Raw genomic sequence first — 13,678 nt, 5'->3', positions numbered from 1 at the left:
TGTTTTTCCATCAAAGATGGTCATGATGAATTATGTATAGACTCTATAAGCTATCTGATTACAACAGATGTGACTTGATCACTTGGCCCAAACAAAGGTGGATTAGGCACTGCTGTCAACACACATTGCCATTTGTGGGGATAAAAATTGGACTCTCTGTTGAATAAAATTATAATATGCCTGCGCTGTTTTCAAAGAAGAAAGATAAACTAGTGAAACAAGAACTCAAAGTTCCAATTGTGCACTTTTTAAGCTTTAAAGTGTGCATGACAGAAAAAAACTGGTGATCACTTATTGTGTGGCCCTTCCGGATGACCTAACTTGACCAAGTTCCAAATCAGAGGGAGGAGGGATCTGTCCTGCAGAGACACTCCAAAGGAGGGAATCGCGGGCTATTTTGAACCAACAGAAGTAGAGAATTAGATTTTTTGTGGGGACTTTTTTGAAATCAATCTCACAACTGAGTGTCTGAACCATTTTTTAGGGTTGACCCAAGCTGTCCCTGTCCTTCTACATATTTTTCACATCCTCAACCCCTTCTCTTGACCTACACTTTGAGTTGTAATATCACTTATTTAAGATACTGTACAGTCAAAAATTAGTGAAATAGGATAAAGTGAAACATATCTGAGTTACAAAAGAAGGAATTCAAGAATTAAAGGCTGTATGATAAAACCTCTAGAAAAAGATATGAAGATTTTCCATAATCTTGTGCATATTTCTTTCACCCAAATCAAACCAAATGAAATGATCAAGTTAGTTCAGCCTGATCCTTGATCTTGGGAGTCCAGAAACGGCAAAAATTCTACAACCAGTGGCCAGTGGCTGTAGAATCCAGTGCAGATGACTATATCATAACCCTATCAAAGGCTAGAAAAAGTGGTGTTGCTTTTTTCAATAAACTGTTGGAATTTCCCTCTCAACCAGTGCTCAATGGCTTTGTTTACACCACCTGATTAACCAAGGGGCTAAAAATTTACCCTCCTTTGTTTGAAGGTTGACCAAATTCCATTTACATTAGTCAATCAGCCTACTATGGATAATTCTGAACTTTTTTGGCAACTGATCCAACTTGATGCATAGCTAGATAACAATATAACATGACCTAAGTAAGCCATTATCAATTCCGTTTGATTGTCTTCTACGCCAATATTCCGACCCCAGCATCTCATACCATGGGCAAACTCCTTTTTATTGGATTTCATTCTTTTAATCTTTCCAACCTCTTCCGCGTCAAGTTGAATTCATTTTTTTCTGAAAGAAGCAAAACAAAATGGAATTCTAGTTCCAAAGAGAAAACAAAGAAAACTTAACGTCCTATGATCAAAAAGGGCTATGTATATGAACAAAAAAAAAGGGTGGGGTGTAGAAAGCTGCGATGGACGTGGTGCCAGTGACGTGTGAGCGAGAAGCAAATGATAAAAAAAACTTCTTGTAAAAAGAACAAAAAAAAAGAGAAGAAAATGGATAAAATGAACACAGAGGAATTGAGAGAAAAAGTACAGGGATAATAATGAAAGTGAACAGCAGAATTATCTTCGCGTGTTGTAGAACAAAAAAAAAGTAAGCCACGCAATATACATATGGGACAAAGGGCATTTTATATCAACAAAAACTCTATTCGTACAATGTTTTTTGATAGGAAAGTAGTGAAGATGTAACTGGTTAGGTTTGGGTGAGGATAAAACTCCCTTCTGAGAATCCTCGAGAGACGAGCTAGCATGTGTGGGCCAATGGTGACCGAAGCAGTATCTAAGTACAAGTCGGCGATAAAGCAGATGGAAAGGCGCCGGGTAATGGATTGATCAGCATTGGTTTCCGAGAAGAAACATGACTTCGATCCATTCTTGTTTGAGACAAGCCCAACGTTTTATCCGGCATTCGCAGGAAGGCGCGCCGTTGGGACGAGGACAAGGTTGGTGTTGGACGATGGACATGAAGAGGTCGATCATGATCACGACTCTTCTCGGGGCCATTTGAGGACCACCAACAACCTGAATAACCGGGGAAAAAAAAGGAGTGTCAGTTGAAAAGAAGAGTGCAAGACCCAGCTAGGAAAGTGACCGACTGATTCCAGTGCGTCCCCCTTTAATCCAGCCCGGCGACTCCACTCGCGACTGAGCATCATCAAATCAGTCTGGTAGATTTTGAAGGTCTGGTCGGATCGGTCAATAAGACACAGACGGCCGACGATGGACTGATAAGCTGGGGGAGGGAGAACATCGCCATAGGGCGGCGGCTCGGAGAAGTCTGATGTGATGGCTTCCGGCTCCGGCTCGGGTGACAATAATGCTCGAGTGACTTTGCTGTTGTGGGAAACATGGGTTATCGCTTGGCCATTCACGTATCGCGTCGACGTCTTGTCGCAGTACTTGTAGATGTAGGCGCTTAATGCTTGGATCGGAGAAATCATGGTGGTTATGAAACTGGGCGAAAAGAAAAACGTTTCTCGAGAAACGCGTTGAAAATTCTGGCGAAGTGGTCGTAAGGAGGAACGTTCCGAGGAGTTTGGTCCAGAGACGTGAAAGCAGGTACAATTAAAGAAATATGATATATGACGACAAAATAATAGAAGAACAGGGTCGAACAGAATAATACAAGTGCTATATGGCAAGGGTGGACAGAAAACGGCGAGCAGAACTATACAGAACTCGGGATGATGAGGAGGAGAGAAGGGAAGAGCAACGAGAGAGCAGAGGATGAGAGGCCCTTAAAAGGCCAGAATCGGCTCCGAGTTCGCATGACGCCCCTGGACGAGGAAGGGGATGAAGGAAGAGGAGCCTGGCAACACGAGCAAGGTTACGACTCGCAAGGATTGGCATGGCCCATGGAACCTTCAACAAGTCCTCCCCCATTCGGGAGTGCTTGCGGCCTCGCCGCGTCCGTGGCTACATAAGGGTCTCCGCGTCCTCCTACCGGCCCTGGCACCACCACCATCACCAACATAGTAGCACCAGCAACAGCCGCGCGAAGAATGATCAGCTCTACCACTCTCCCTCGCAGGCGACCATGTGGCCTTGGCCTTGCGACATTACGCCGCTTGCGGCACGGTCAACCACTTTCTCCCCCTTATCAATGCCCACACCGAGTTTCCTCTATCAACAGCCACATTTTTTTTTCTGCCGTTGTGGTGATCTTCGCCGTCTACTTACCTACCAATTAGTACGTAAGCACAAATAACGCCCCGTTTTTAACTTTCCTCAATATCCGAGAAACCTTTTGTTTCTTTGAGTGTAATACTAAGGCCCTGAAACATGCGTGCAGGCAGTCGTGAGCACACTGCTCAGAGGCTCTTTCCCAGAAGCAGGACACGCGGCAGGATAGAAAGCGCGGAAGAATACCTCCAAGCGGTTGAGATATCCGGGTAGAGACACAGAAGACAACGGATAAGAGCGGGGGCAAGGATGGGTACCTTGCAGACTAGGGCTCGTTAGACTAAATTTGCCGACCCTTCTCTGCTCTTCCCCTTTTTTCTCAAAAGGAGGTGATGATGGCCGGTGTGAAGAATAGTGGCACATGCGAAGAGCCCCAACGAAGCGTGCAGAGTGCGAGTACGCTTTTCCAGAGGGACATGAGATTGTGGGATTAAAGGACACGCATTAGAGGTCGGATCTGGAGAGTTTATAAGAATATGGCCCGGAAAGAGCCCTTGATACGGGGGCTACACACCTCGAAACGTTCCTTTTTTTCCGAGTAAGAGTCAGACGGGCTCCTACAAATCCCTCCAACCGATCTCTCCCCCCTCCTTCCCCTCGCCCGGACCGTGGCCGGTATGTGTGTGTGGATGGATCATCATCTCCATCCTTTTGTCTGGCTCAGCTTGGGGTTCTCCTTCCTCCTTCCTCTACCTACAAAGATCCACATCTTCTTGATGATTTCGGCTGCTCCTATTGGGTACTTAGCTCTTTTTTTTTGGGTTGAGATGATCCCTTTTTGTTGTGTTCTCCTGTCAGTTTTATATAAAGTCTGCTGGACGAGATAAGCCTATTTTGTTCCGGCGATTATGTACCTTCCTGAGTGAGAGTGGTGGGTGAGGATGATCTGGTTGAGATCGAATGCTCCTTGGTTCTTGATGATGATGCTTTCGTCCCCAAAAGAATTCGTTGGAATCTGGCTATCACCTCCGAGTGTCTCTGATCGCATCTGTCTGTGGGCGTGGATGGTCCCGATAGAAATCAGCGGCAGTCCCAGCGAAAGGGTTCAAAAAAGATAAACTTATCCCAGCGGTATCGTCCAATTTGATTTGATTTTTCTCTTTTTTTTCTCTTTTTTTTGGGCGCCGCCAGGAAGCCTGTGTGTATTTTTTTCACATAAACCCCGCCCTGCCTCTCTCTCCGCCCCTCTCTCCTCCTCGCTGCCTATAATAAACTACCAGCAACCACAACAGCCAAAAGTCAGTCAAGCTCACACCTTTCTCTCTTCTTCTTCTTCCCCGTCGACCCCAAACTCATCACATCCCGCTTTTGCTTCTTCCGACCCTGACTCTGATAGCCAGTCCTCAAACACCTCAATCCAGCCGAAAATGCCTATCTTGTGGGAGCTCTCCACGAAACTCTTCGCCCAACTGCCTCCTGTGCCTTCTCACTTCACCCAATGGGAACCTCCGCAGAGCCCGCTGTCAACCTACTCGGGCGTCTTTGCGGCCATCGTCACCTATCTCTCTATCATCTTCGGCGGCCAACGTCTGATGGCTGACCGGAAACCAATGCGTTCGTACTCTCTCTCTCTCTCTCTCTCTCTCTTTATAAAACGTGTAAACTGACTTCGTCACCCTCGGACTACAGAATTCAAGCCTCTCTTCATGCTCCACAACATCCTCCTCTCCCTAGGCTCGCTATGGCTCTTGCTATTAATGATCGAACAAGTCGCGCCGATCGTCTACAACCACGGCGTCTTCTACTCCATCTGTCACGTCAACTCATGGACCCCGCAACTCGTCACCCTCTACATGATCAACTACTAGTCAGTCCTTCTCAAACCTCTTCCCCCCCTCCCTCTTGTCCCCTCATCTGACCCTCTCTCTCTCTCTCGGTTTTAGCTTCAAATATTGGGAACTGCTCGACACCTGCTTCCTGGTCGCCAAGAAAAAGAGTCTCCAGTTCTTGCACGTCTTCCACCACACTGCCACCGCCTTACTGTGCTTCACTCAATTAGGCGGGCGAACGTCGGTCAGCTGGGTGCCAATCAGCGCCAACCTGACCGTCCATGTCATCATGTACTACGTATGCATCCCCTCTTTCTTATTTTTAGATGCCAGCTTGTTGACATACGTACACACACACACACTCTTTAGTATTATTTCACCACGTCGGCCTTCCCAGGATACAAGCCTTGGTACAAGAAAGCTTTGACAACGCTCCAGATCAGCCAATTTGTCATCGACCTCTTCATTGTCTACTTTGCCTGTAAGCTCCTTCTCACAACTGTATGGACTGACTCTTTCCCGTGTGTGCATGTAATGACTCTGCTTAAATGGCTCTAGCGTACTCGTATTTTGCCGCCGAATATCTCGGCTGGCCCACCATGGGTAACTGCACCGGAACCGAAGGCGCGGCCCTCTTCGGATGCGCCATCTTGACCTCCTATCTCTTCCTCGTACGTCCTCCTTTCCATCCCCTCAACACCCGACACTAAAACGCTGACTCGCCTGTCCCTCTCAAAGTTCATCAGCTTTTACCGCAAGACTTACAAGCAGAAATCCGCCAAGGGTCGCGCGCCTGTCTCTTCCTCCCAAGCAGAGACTGACTCTTCTACTGTTACCAAGAAGAAATAGCAGCATTCCTCCTCCTCATTCGTCTCTCTTCCCTCTCTTCCCTCTCTTCCCTCTCATATCTCTCTTTCCTCTCTTATCTCTCTTTCCTCTCTTATCTCTCTCTCCTCTCTTATCTCTCTTCCGTCTCTTATCTCTCTCCCCTCTCTCCCATCTCTTCCCTCTCTCCCCCTTCTTCTCCTAATCTGCTTGGTTGTTTGTGATGCGTGTGTCTGGGCGGAAAGATGTTGGGTCGTGTTCAACAACCACTTAATATATATACATACAGGTAGATATATGGTATAGACTTTCATCTTGAATCAACTTTTCACTTTCCTTTTTTTTGTGGCTGAAGTGAGGTGAGACTTCCCCAACACATTATATAGATCCTATATGAACATCTTACTTTTCTTTCTTTTTACATAGATTGAATTCCCATTCACCAAAATCATTTTTTTCCCTTTGATCTTTTTCTAAGTAGCAGTAGCAACAGTATGGGAGTAGGAACTCACTGGTCTTATCAAGTGCATCAATTGGCACAGCTTCGTCCTGCTGTTAAGTATATACACACCCATCCTCACGCACATACACATATGTATTTTGTTTTCCTTTTCTTCATTCTTACATTGATACATTAATGGTGTTCAAAGTTGGTTTGCATAATTTTATGCATGCATAAATCATAAAATCATAAAAATATTTTGGTGAGGGAATTTTGTATTACATAATCAGACAGTTATATCCCCTGCAAAAAAGATTTTATGATTTTACAATTTATGCATGCATAAAACTATGCAAACCAACTTTGAACACCATAATTATATGTCTTTGTCTTTCCCTTTTTTAATAACAAAAGAAGAAAAAAAACAGCAGTTGTTTTGTTTTGCCTTTTTTTAATACAAAAATCTGCATTATGGACTGCAGACCTGGCTCTGTAGCCCCCTACAGAGCTAATGGGAAGTCCTCCACATCCAGTCAAATCTGGGAACCTTGTGGATGTCAATCTAGACCCAGAAGTCTAGGATTTGGCATGGAAATCTAGCTTATCACTGAAAAAAACTCATGAAACTGCTGCCAGTTGACATGTGTTATGGTCTGTTCTGGGGAGAGGAAGATGGAGTCTGGGGGTTCTGGATCCAAGATGGTAGATTGCAGGATGAGGAAGAGGCTTGGATCTCTAGCCTCTCAAACCTTGAGTATGGTCTGTGACATGTATGTGTGGTCTATGTCCATGCAAGTCTGCGCTACGGCTCATAACATTATGCCCCCATTAATGCCCAAGCAGCCCCCTTTTCTGGTTGATCAATGAGAAATAAAAAATAAAAAAATTCCTCCTCTGTTGGCTCTGCATTCTGTCCCTGGGCAGCATTGAAAAACCCAGTGGGAAAAAGCTTGCCCTCTCACTTTCTTCTGCGCGTCCTCCAATGCCTGGCCGCCCCGGAAATTTTGAGTTCAACTCCGCTGTTCTTCAGGTTTGTTTCCGGTTCCCACAAATTCTCTGCCGGTCCAAATCCGCGCCAGCTGGCAAGGTATTGAGTTGTCTGCCCTCTCTGCCGTTGAACTCCCACTCATCTCCGCCATTGAATGTTACCGGTTCCGGGGTCCGCTGCTGTTGGTGGGCTTGTGTTTGCAGAGTACTGACACGTGGAAAACTGGGTGGACTCCCTGCATGCAGAGCAGAAGGGTCAGTTTGTAAGTGGAGTTTGAAATTCTGCTAGCTATTGGAAATGGTCCAAGCCAGCAGTGTTCCAACTTGGGGCGGGGGCAGTGTCAGGCTTGGTGATGCCAAGAACAATAATTCTTCTAGCTACACCAAGTGAGGGAGTAAATTGTGGTTGGAGTTATTCAATAGAATAACAAATAATAAAGAAAAAATATATATAAAAGAGGGGCCTGACGTAGCAGGGGTTGTTTGATCCCTCTGAAGATGGCTGGGACCTGCTAAGCAGGTGTGTTTTGGTTCCAAGTAGATAAAAATAGAAGATTCAAGGCAAAGATAGAGAAAGTTTATTGTACTCACTTTGAATAGCCTTGATATAGATATTGCCTTGATCTCTGATGAAAGGACAACGGCTGAAAAAAAGGATAGCTAACAACTGAATTGATCTGATTTGGAAGAATTTTGAGTCAAAAAGTTGTCAGGATATCGCAAGTTGTTTCTTAGCTGAGGAGAGCAAGAATAGAGGACAAACCAACCTCTTTAAATATTATTTCTCCTTCCTGGTAACAAATCCCACATCAGTCTTCTTATCTCTAGTTAGTATCAATGGGGCTGTTGATGTCATCAATTGTATATTACTAGCAAGCTTGGATGGGGCAGTCAGTATTGGGATGATCCTCTTTGGGGAGGATCTCCTAGTTACCAAAAGACATCGGACAAGTGACTCATGTCACTTAAATCTCCGTGACCAACAATTCAATTGTTTTGGCGCCTCCAGAGACCTTTGCAGGAATCCTGGATGCTAGAAAACACTGATTAGATGTCTTTTTCTCAACCACTGACCACCAAATTTTAGATCCTAATCTGTAGATTTCTGATATTTTCCTGTGGTTTGAAGCTGGATGGGGTGATTTAAGGATGGAGATCTGGTTTGAAAAGGTTTGAATGGCTTTCTGATGAAAAGTGAAGCTGTTTAGTTGCAAATTTCCATGAAACAGAGAAGCAGAGGCTGAGTTGTGAAAATTTTGAAATTCCAGGTTGCTGCTTCCAGAGGTTTTGCTGATGTTTGAAATGTTTCTGTTCTGATGCTGGTCCTCCCCCAACTTAGCTGATGTCCCCAGAAGCTGTCCAAGGAAAAAGTGCTTGATTCCAACTGACAGCCAACTTGGAGTAATTTTTGGAGTAGGAAAAAATGGTGGAATACTTGTCAGAATAAGAGCCTGTCCGCTCACTTTCTTTTTCCTTTCATGTCTGGCCATGTGGTCTTTTTCTCTCCTGTTTGACCAAGTGGTCTTTTATCTTCCTGTCCTTTCTGGCCATGTGGCTATTTTCCTGTCCTGTCTGACCAAGTGGTCAAATCCTGTCCTGTCCTGTTTGACCAAGCGGTCCATCTGTCCTGTTCCCTGTTCCTGTCCCCTGTCCCCTGTTCCTGTCACCTGTCCTGTCCCGTGTCATTGTGGTTAGGCCCCCCTTTGGATCTTTCTGGGGGGCTCTCTGGTTGTTTGGTTAAAGTCTGCTCCTCGGACATGAAATAAAAATCATCAAGTCTGAGTGCCAATCAACCTCCTTTCAAAGCTCCTTGGTCCTATCAGCTACCCTAGATAGTCCCTCCCCCTTTGGTGCCTCTTCTTGTTGAGCTGAAATCTTAACAATACTGAGAGGAGGATTGGGAGAAATTTGAATAGCTGCCTGCCAAGCAGGCCGCTGCCATCTACCTCAAGAACTTCACCCGGGCCCCCTACAATGGCCAGACCACAAGATATCCAAGCACAATTGAGCCTTCCTCAAGGAGCACATCCTCCAGGCCCTCGCCTCAGTACCCTCCTCCTCCTCCCATTTATCCTCTCTACACCGTTGTGACCAAGACAGAAGTGTCATTACCCAAAAGGAACAACGGAAAGAGGAGGAAAGGGAAATTCAGATGATTGAAATGCGGAGATGAGCCAGCGGGTGTTGGGAAAATAGAAAGAGAAAACACTGCTGGACTGATGGAAATAAGAACAATCCTTGCTGAAAGAGAACGAGCCGTCCCATTGATTAACAAGCAACACAGACAAAACGGTCCCTTTTTAGGAGGGACATAAAATGACATTGTTGAGACAAAGGAGACCTGTTGGACTTTGGACTGATTGCAATATGCGGACACCATCTAGGGGAAGGCATTCTTTGGATGCCATGCAAAGCCAAATATCAGCTGATTGAAGATATAAGACAAAGAAGAGGTGGTGAAGCGACCTTACTTGACTTTTTGCACCGGCTGATGGATGACCAGTACCCGACGAAGATTGCGCTGTAGCCGCCTGATGGAAGCGAGTGGCAAGGTTGAGTACATCGGCAGACGTGATGGTGATGCTGGGGTCCATGGCCAATTGAGCGTCCATCACCGCAACCACGTCGTCGCGGTATTGTTGAAGCCTGGAGAGAAAAGTGAGAATCAACAGCTTATCTGTTGTGAAGCCTCCTAGTCTCTGCTCCAGCTCCACCACACCCCTCTTGAGAGATTCAAAGCTCTCCGGAATTGAGTTGGATTCGAAGGGGTCTGGGGCCTGTGTAAGCTCAGTCCAAAGGCTGAGTAGGAGAGACCAGGAAGTGAGAGGCCCAGCCAATCGCGCATCCAGGTTGGCGCGGGCCGTGTTTGAAGTCATCCCGTCAAGTAATGAGCCCAGCGGAACGTCAATTGGTGATTAGATTACTGGTTGAACGCCAGACTGTGAGGATGAAGCTGTGTTGCAATATTTGAGTTACTGCCGAAATTATCAGCACTGTTTGGTGAGAAAATCCGATCAAGAAGATTTGTGTTATTTGAGTGGATGACAGTCAACGGATTTGTTGAGCTATATTGAGGTTGAGGAGAGTAATTATTAGTTTTCTTCTCTTTCCTCTTGACCAACAGAATCATTGACTTAGGTACTTTCACCACCCCCAAAAGGAAGGCAATGTGCACACATTGCCATGTTCAATACATTGTTGATACCAAGGTATATCACATGGTCAACCTAGGTATTACAGAATATCAACCTTGTTGTTCCAGAAGTTTTTTACAGAAGTTTAACCCTCTTACAGGAGTTTAATTCAGCTGTCACAGAAGTTAAACCCATGCAATAAAAAATTCAACAAGAAATTTCAACTGATAATTTTAATGAAAATATTTTTTGGTGTGGTTTAAAACTCATGCCCTGGAGCACCCTGTCATTGGTTTAAATTCCTTTGAAAGTGCATTATTGCCACATATGTAGGAACCTATCTGCAGGGGTTATCATTCTGAAATCTCCATTTAGTTGTTGTACTAGAGGCCAAAGCGGCTACGCCGCTGCAGGGTGTAACCCCCCGCCCCCTGTAAGCCCATTGCTTGGTGTTAGAACTTGGATTGCCCCCCCCCCCCCTTTCCAGTAGTCTCCACCATGAACCATCCCACTGTGAAAACATGAACCCCTGTCCAGTTTCCATCCCACCATTTCACACCCACACTCACGATTTGGCAGAGGTCTCACATTGCCACTCACACAGCACAAGCTCCTTTGGCCAGCCATTTGTCCCCTTCCCCCCGCAGTTACCCCTTATGTCCCCCAACTGCATCACCCCGTGGGATAAGTGGCCGCTGTGACTCTACTATTTGCAACTACTCAATCAACGTTTTCCATGTCACCAGTGTAAATTTGTTTACCAAATTGTATGATTTTGATCTGTTTTCAGAACCTGTTTGACAAATTTAAAGGGGAATGCCCTTCAGCACATCTGCTCCCAAGGCTTAAAGCACTGAAACTGGAGTAAGCCCTCATTTGTTGAATAGAGTCTATGATTAACAGCAAACCCACCCATAAACAAACACACACACACCTACAATATATTTCAATGTTAGGATCTACTTGCCAATCACCATGTCCTTTTTTCTTCAATTTCATGAAGTTCACCCAACAGGAATGTGTACTTTTTTCAGAGTTTAATACAATTAAAAAGTGTCTGTTTTTATCCCTCTATTTCTATTTCTCTCTCCCTACATATTAGAATTACTACAAGTGTGCAGATTGTCAGATTCATTGACTGAAATGAAGTGGTTAAAAAACGCAACCATGGACTTGAAGACAAACCAATTGCCATTGTTGGATATAAGTTGTATAGGTTAGAGGATTTTTTTGCTGAAAACCTCCATTGATATTGTTGATAAAGACTATGATACATTAAGGATGGCTATAGGGCGGGCCGGCCAACGGGCCGCCCGAACCCGCGCGGGTTTGGGCCGGGTTCGGAAACACATTTCAGATAATAATTTAAAATCGGCCCGGCCCGTCCGACCCGTTTAGCAAACGGGCGGCTCGCGGGCGGCCCGCGGGCGCCCGTGGGCCGCCCCTGGTCAGGGGACCGGTGTTCTCCGAAGCGGGACTGGCTGCCGCTGGCAGCTGCAGTGCCACCTCAGCCAACTACGAACTAGCCATCGACAGTCAACCGGTGACCAACTCACCCCCACGGGCCACAATGGCAAAGAGAAAGACACGCGCACACCCTGGTTCGTCCAAGGAAGAAGGCGAAACTGACGATATCCGCGTCGCCGAGAGATCGGAACCAGAAACTCCATCAACTACGCAGCAGGAGATTGATAGGCAGCCACCTAGAACTGAGGCTTCAGCCCCCCAGACACCAGCCCCCGCCGACAGTTTGAGTGAATCACAAGAAACCGCCGAAGGGAGCTTGTTCAAAAAGCGTAAACTCACCAGCAAGGTGTGGGACCATTTCAAGAAGATTGAAGAAGGTAGGCCGTCCTGTTCTTATCCCTCTTAGTTTCTATCAGTATAGATATAACTGACTCGGATCTTTTGAATTTTGATATTGCAATCATCAGGAGGTGTATCGAAGGCAATATGCAACTACTGCAACCTCAAACTCTCGGCTACATCATCGGCAGGAACGAACCATCTCCGACGACATTCTGATCGCTGTATCACAGACAGCGGGGCTCTTGTTCAACCCAGACAAGGACTTCTCGGTTTCACCAGCTCCTCCCAAACCACCAGCAACCGTGTTTGGATCTTCTCTCAAGAAAAAACTCGAGAGAAATTTGCAAAAGCGATTATTGAGCATGAATACCCGTTCGCGATGGCCGATCATCCGGGATTCCGAGAGTTTATGGAGTCAGCCCAGCCCAACTTCACCATGCCCCGACGAAAGGCAGTGCGGAGTGATTGTATGGCTATCTACAATCACATGAAGCAAGGCGAAATGGCGATGATGGCGAAAGCGAAGATGATCTCCTTAACCACTGACATGTGGACAGCCTCCGATCTGACTGGCTACATGGTAATAACGGCCCACTACATCAACAAGTGGGAACTGAACAAGAAGATCATCAGCTTCCGGCCCCTCCCGCCTCCGCACACTGGCCATGCAATCTCGGAGCAAATATGTCAAGTTCTCAACGATTGGAAGAGCTTGAACAAAGTCGCTTTTGTTACCCTTGACAATGCTGTCAACAACACAGCAGCTATGACCCGGCTACAGCGATTGATAAAGGATCGCTCGGTTGCTAGCTCAACTCCTACGACGTTGCCATACTTCCATGTCCGATGTATGGCGCATGTCATCAACCTAGTGGTCAAGGATGGTCTCAAGGTCGTAGGTCCCGCAGTCGAGTCACTCCGAAATAGTGTTCAGTACATACACGGATCTTTGTCTTGGATGGATGCCTTCAACAAGGCTCTTGTTTCTGTGAATCTAGCCGAAGACATGAAACACCCATCCAAGGATGTACCGACCCGATGGAACGCGACCTTCTTAATGATTGAGTCATCAATGCCATGTAAGTTGGCCTTCCAGCAAATCAATCTTGAAGACGACAAATTTGAAACTTGCCCAAGCGAAGCACAATGGGAGGAACTCGGCGTCATCCAAGATTTCCTCGAGCCTTTCTACCAAGGCAAGCTTATTTGAATCTTACTGTGAGCATCCATCAAACATCTACTGATATATTTTCTCTCAGCCACCCTTGTCTTAAGTGGAACACAGTATCCAACCATCAACCATGCCTACCGCGCAATGACCGCCATTCAGAAGCAACTAGCCCACTACGCCGAACCTCGCACCTGCCCTAGTGAAATAGAAACTCGCCTCCATGACATGGTCAAGCCAATGCTCGAGAAGTTTCACAAGTACTGGGATTCATCAAAGGAGCTTGCGGCGATCGGACTGATTCTAGACCCACGATATAAGATTCGTTATCTTTGCTACAGCCTTGAGCAGCAATCCCACCTCCCAACATCTGAGGTTGATTCTTTCAC

General features: G+C 46.1%; 2 protein-coding genes across 2 annotated transcripts; one reads left to right on the top strand and one right to left on the bottom strand.

Annotated features, from left to right (window-relative positions):
* Positions 1 to 1,805: 1,805 nt before the first annotated feature.
* Positions 1,806 to 2,413, bottom strand: PtA15_3A402 (uncharacterized protein; the record flags this gene model as incomplete). Its single annotated transcript, XM_053167368.1, has 2 exons — positions 1,806 to 1,994; positions 2,069 to 2,413. The coding sequence occupies 2 exons, from the start codon at positions 2,411 to 2,413 to the stop codon at positions 1,806 to 1,808; spliced, it is 534 nt and encodes a 177-aa protein (XP_053018591.1).
* Positions 2,414 to 4,522: 2,109 nt separating this feature from the next.
* PtA15_3A401 (uncharacterized protein) lies at positions 4,523 to 5,773 on the top strand (the record flags this gene model as incomplete). Its single annotated transcript, XM_053167367.1, has 6 exons — positions 4,523 to 4,709; positions 4,785 to 4,829; positions 5,155 to 5,222; positions 5,294 to 5,405; positions 5,483 to 5,595; positions 5,663 to 5,773. 6 exons carry the CDS (start codon positions 4,523 to 4,525, stop codon positions 5,771 to 5,773), a joined length of 636 nt encoding a protein of 211 aa, XP_053018590.1.
* Between the last annotated feature and the right edge of the window lie 7,905 nt (positions 5,774 to 13,678).

This window comes from Puccinia triticina, chromosome 3A (genome assembly GCF_026914185.1).
Source record: "Puccinia triticina chromosome 3A, complete sequence".
In the NCBI taxonomy this organism is placed as follows: Eukaryota; Fungi; Basidiomycota; class Pucciniomycetes; order Pucciniales; family Pucciniaceae; genus Puccinia; species Puccinia triticina.
Note: the sequence above shows the minus strand (reverse complement) of the source record. Positions and strands in the feature narration are given on the sequence as shown.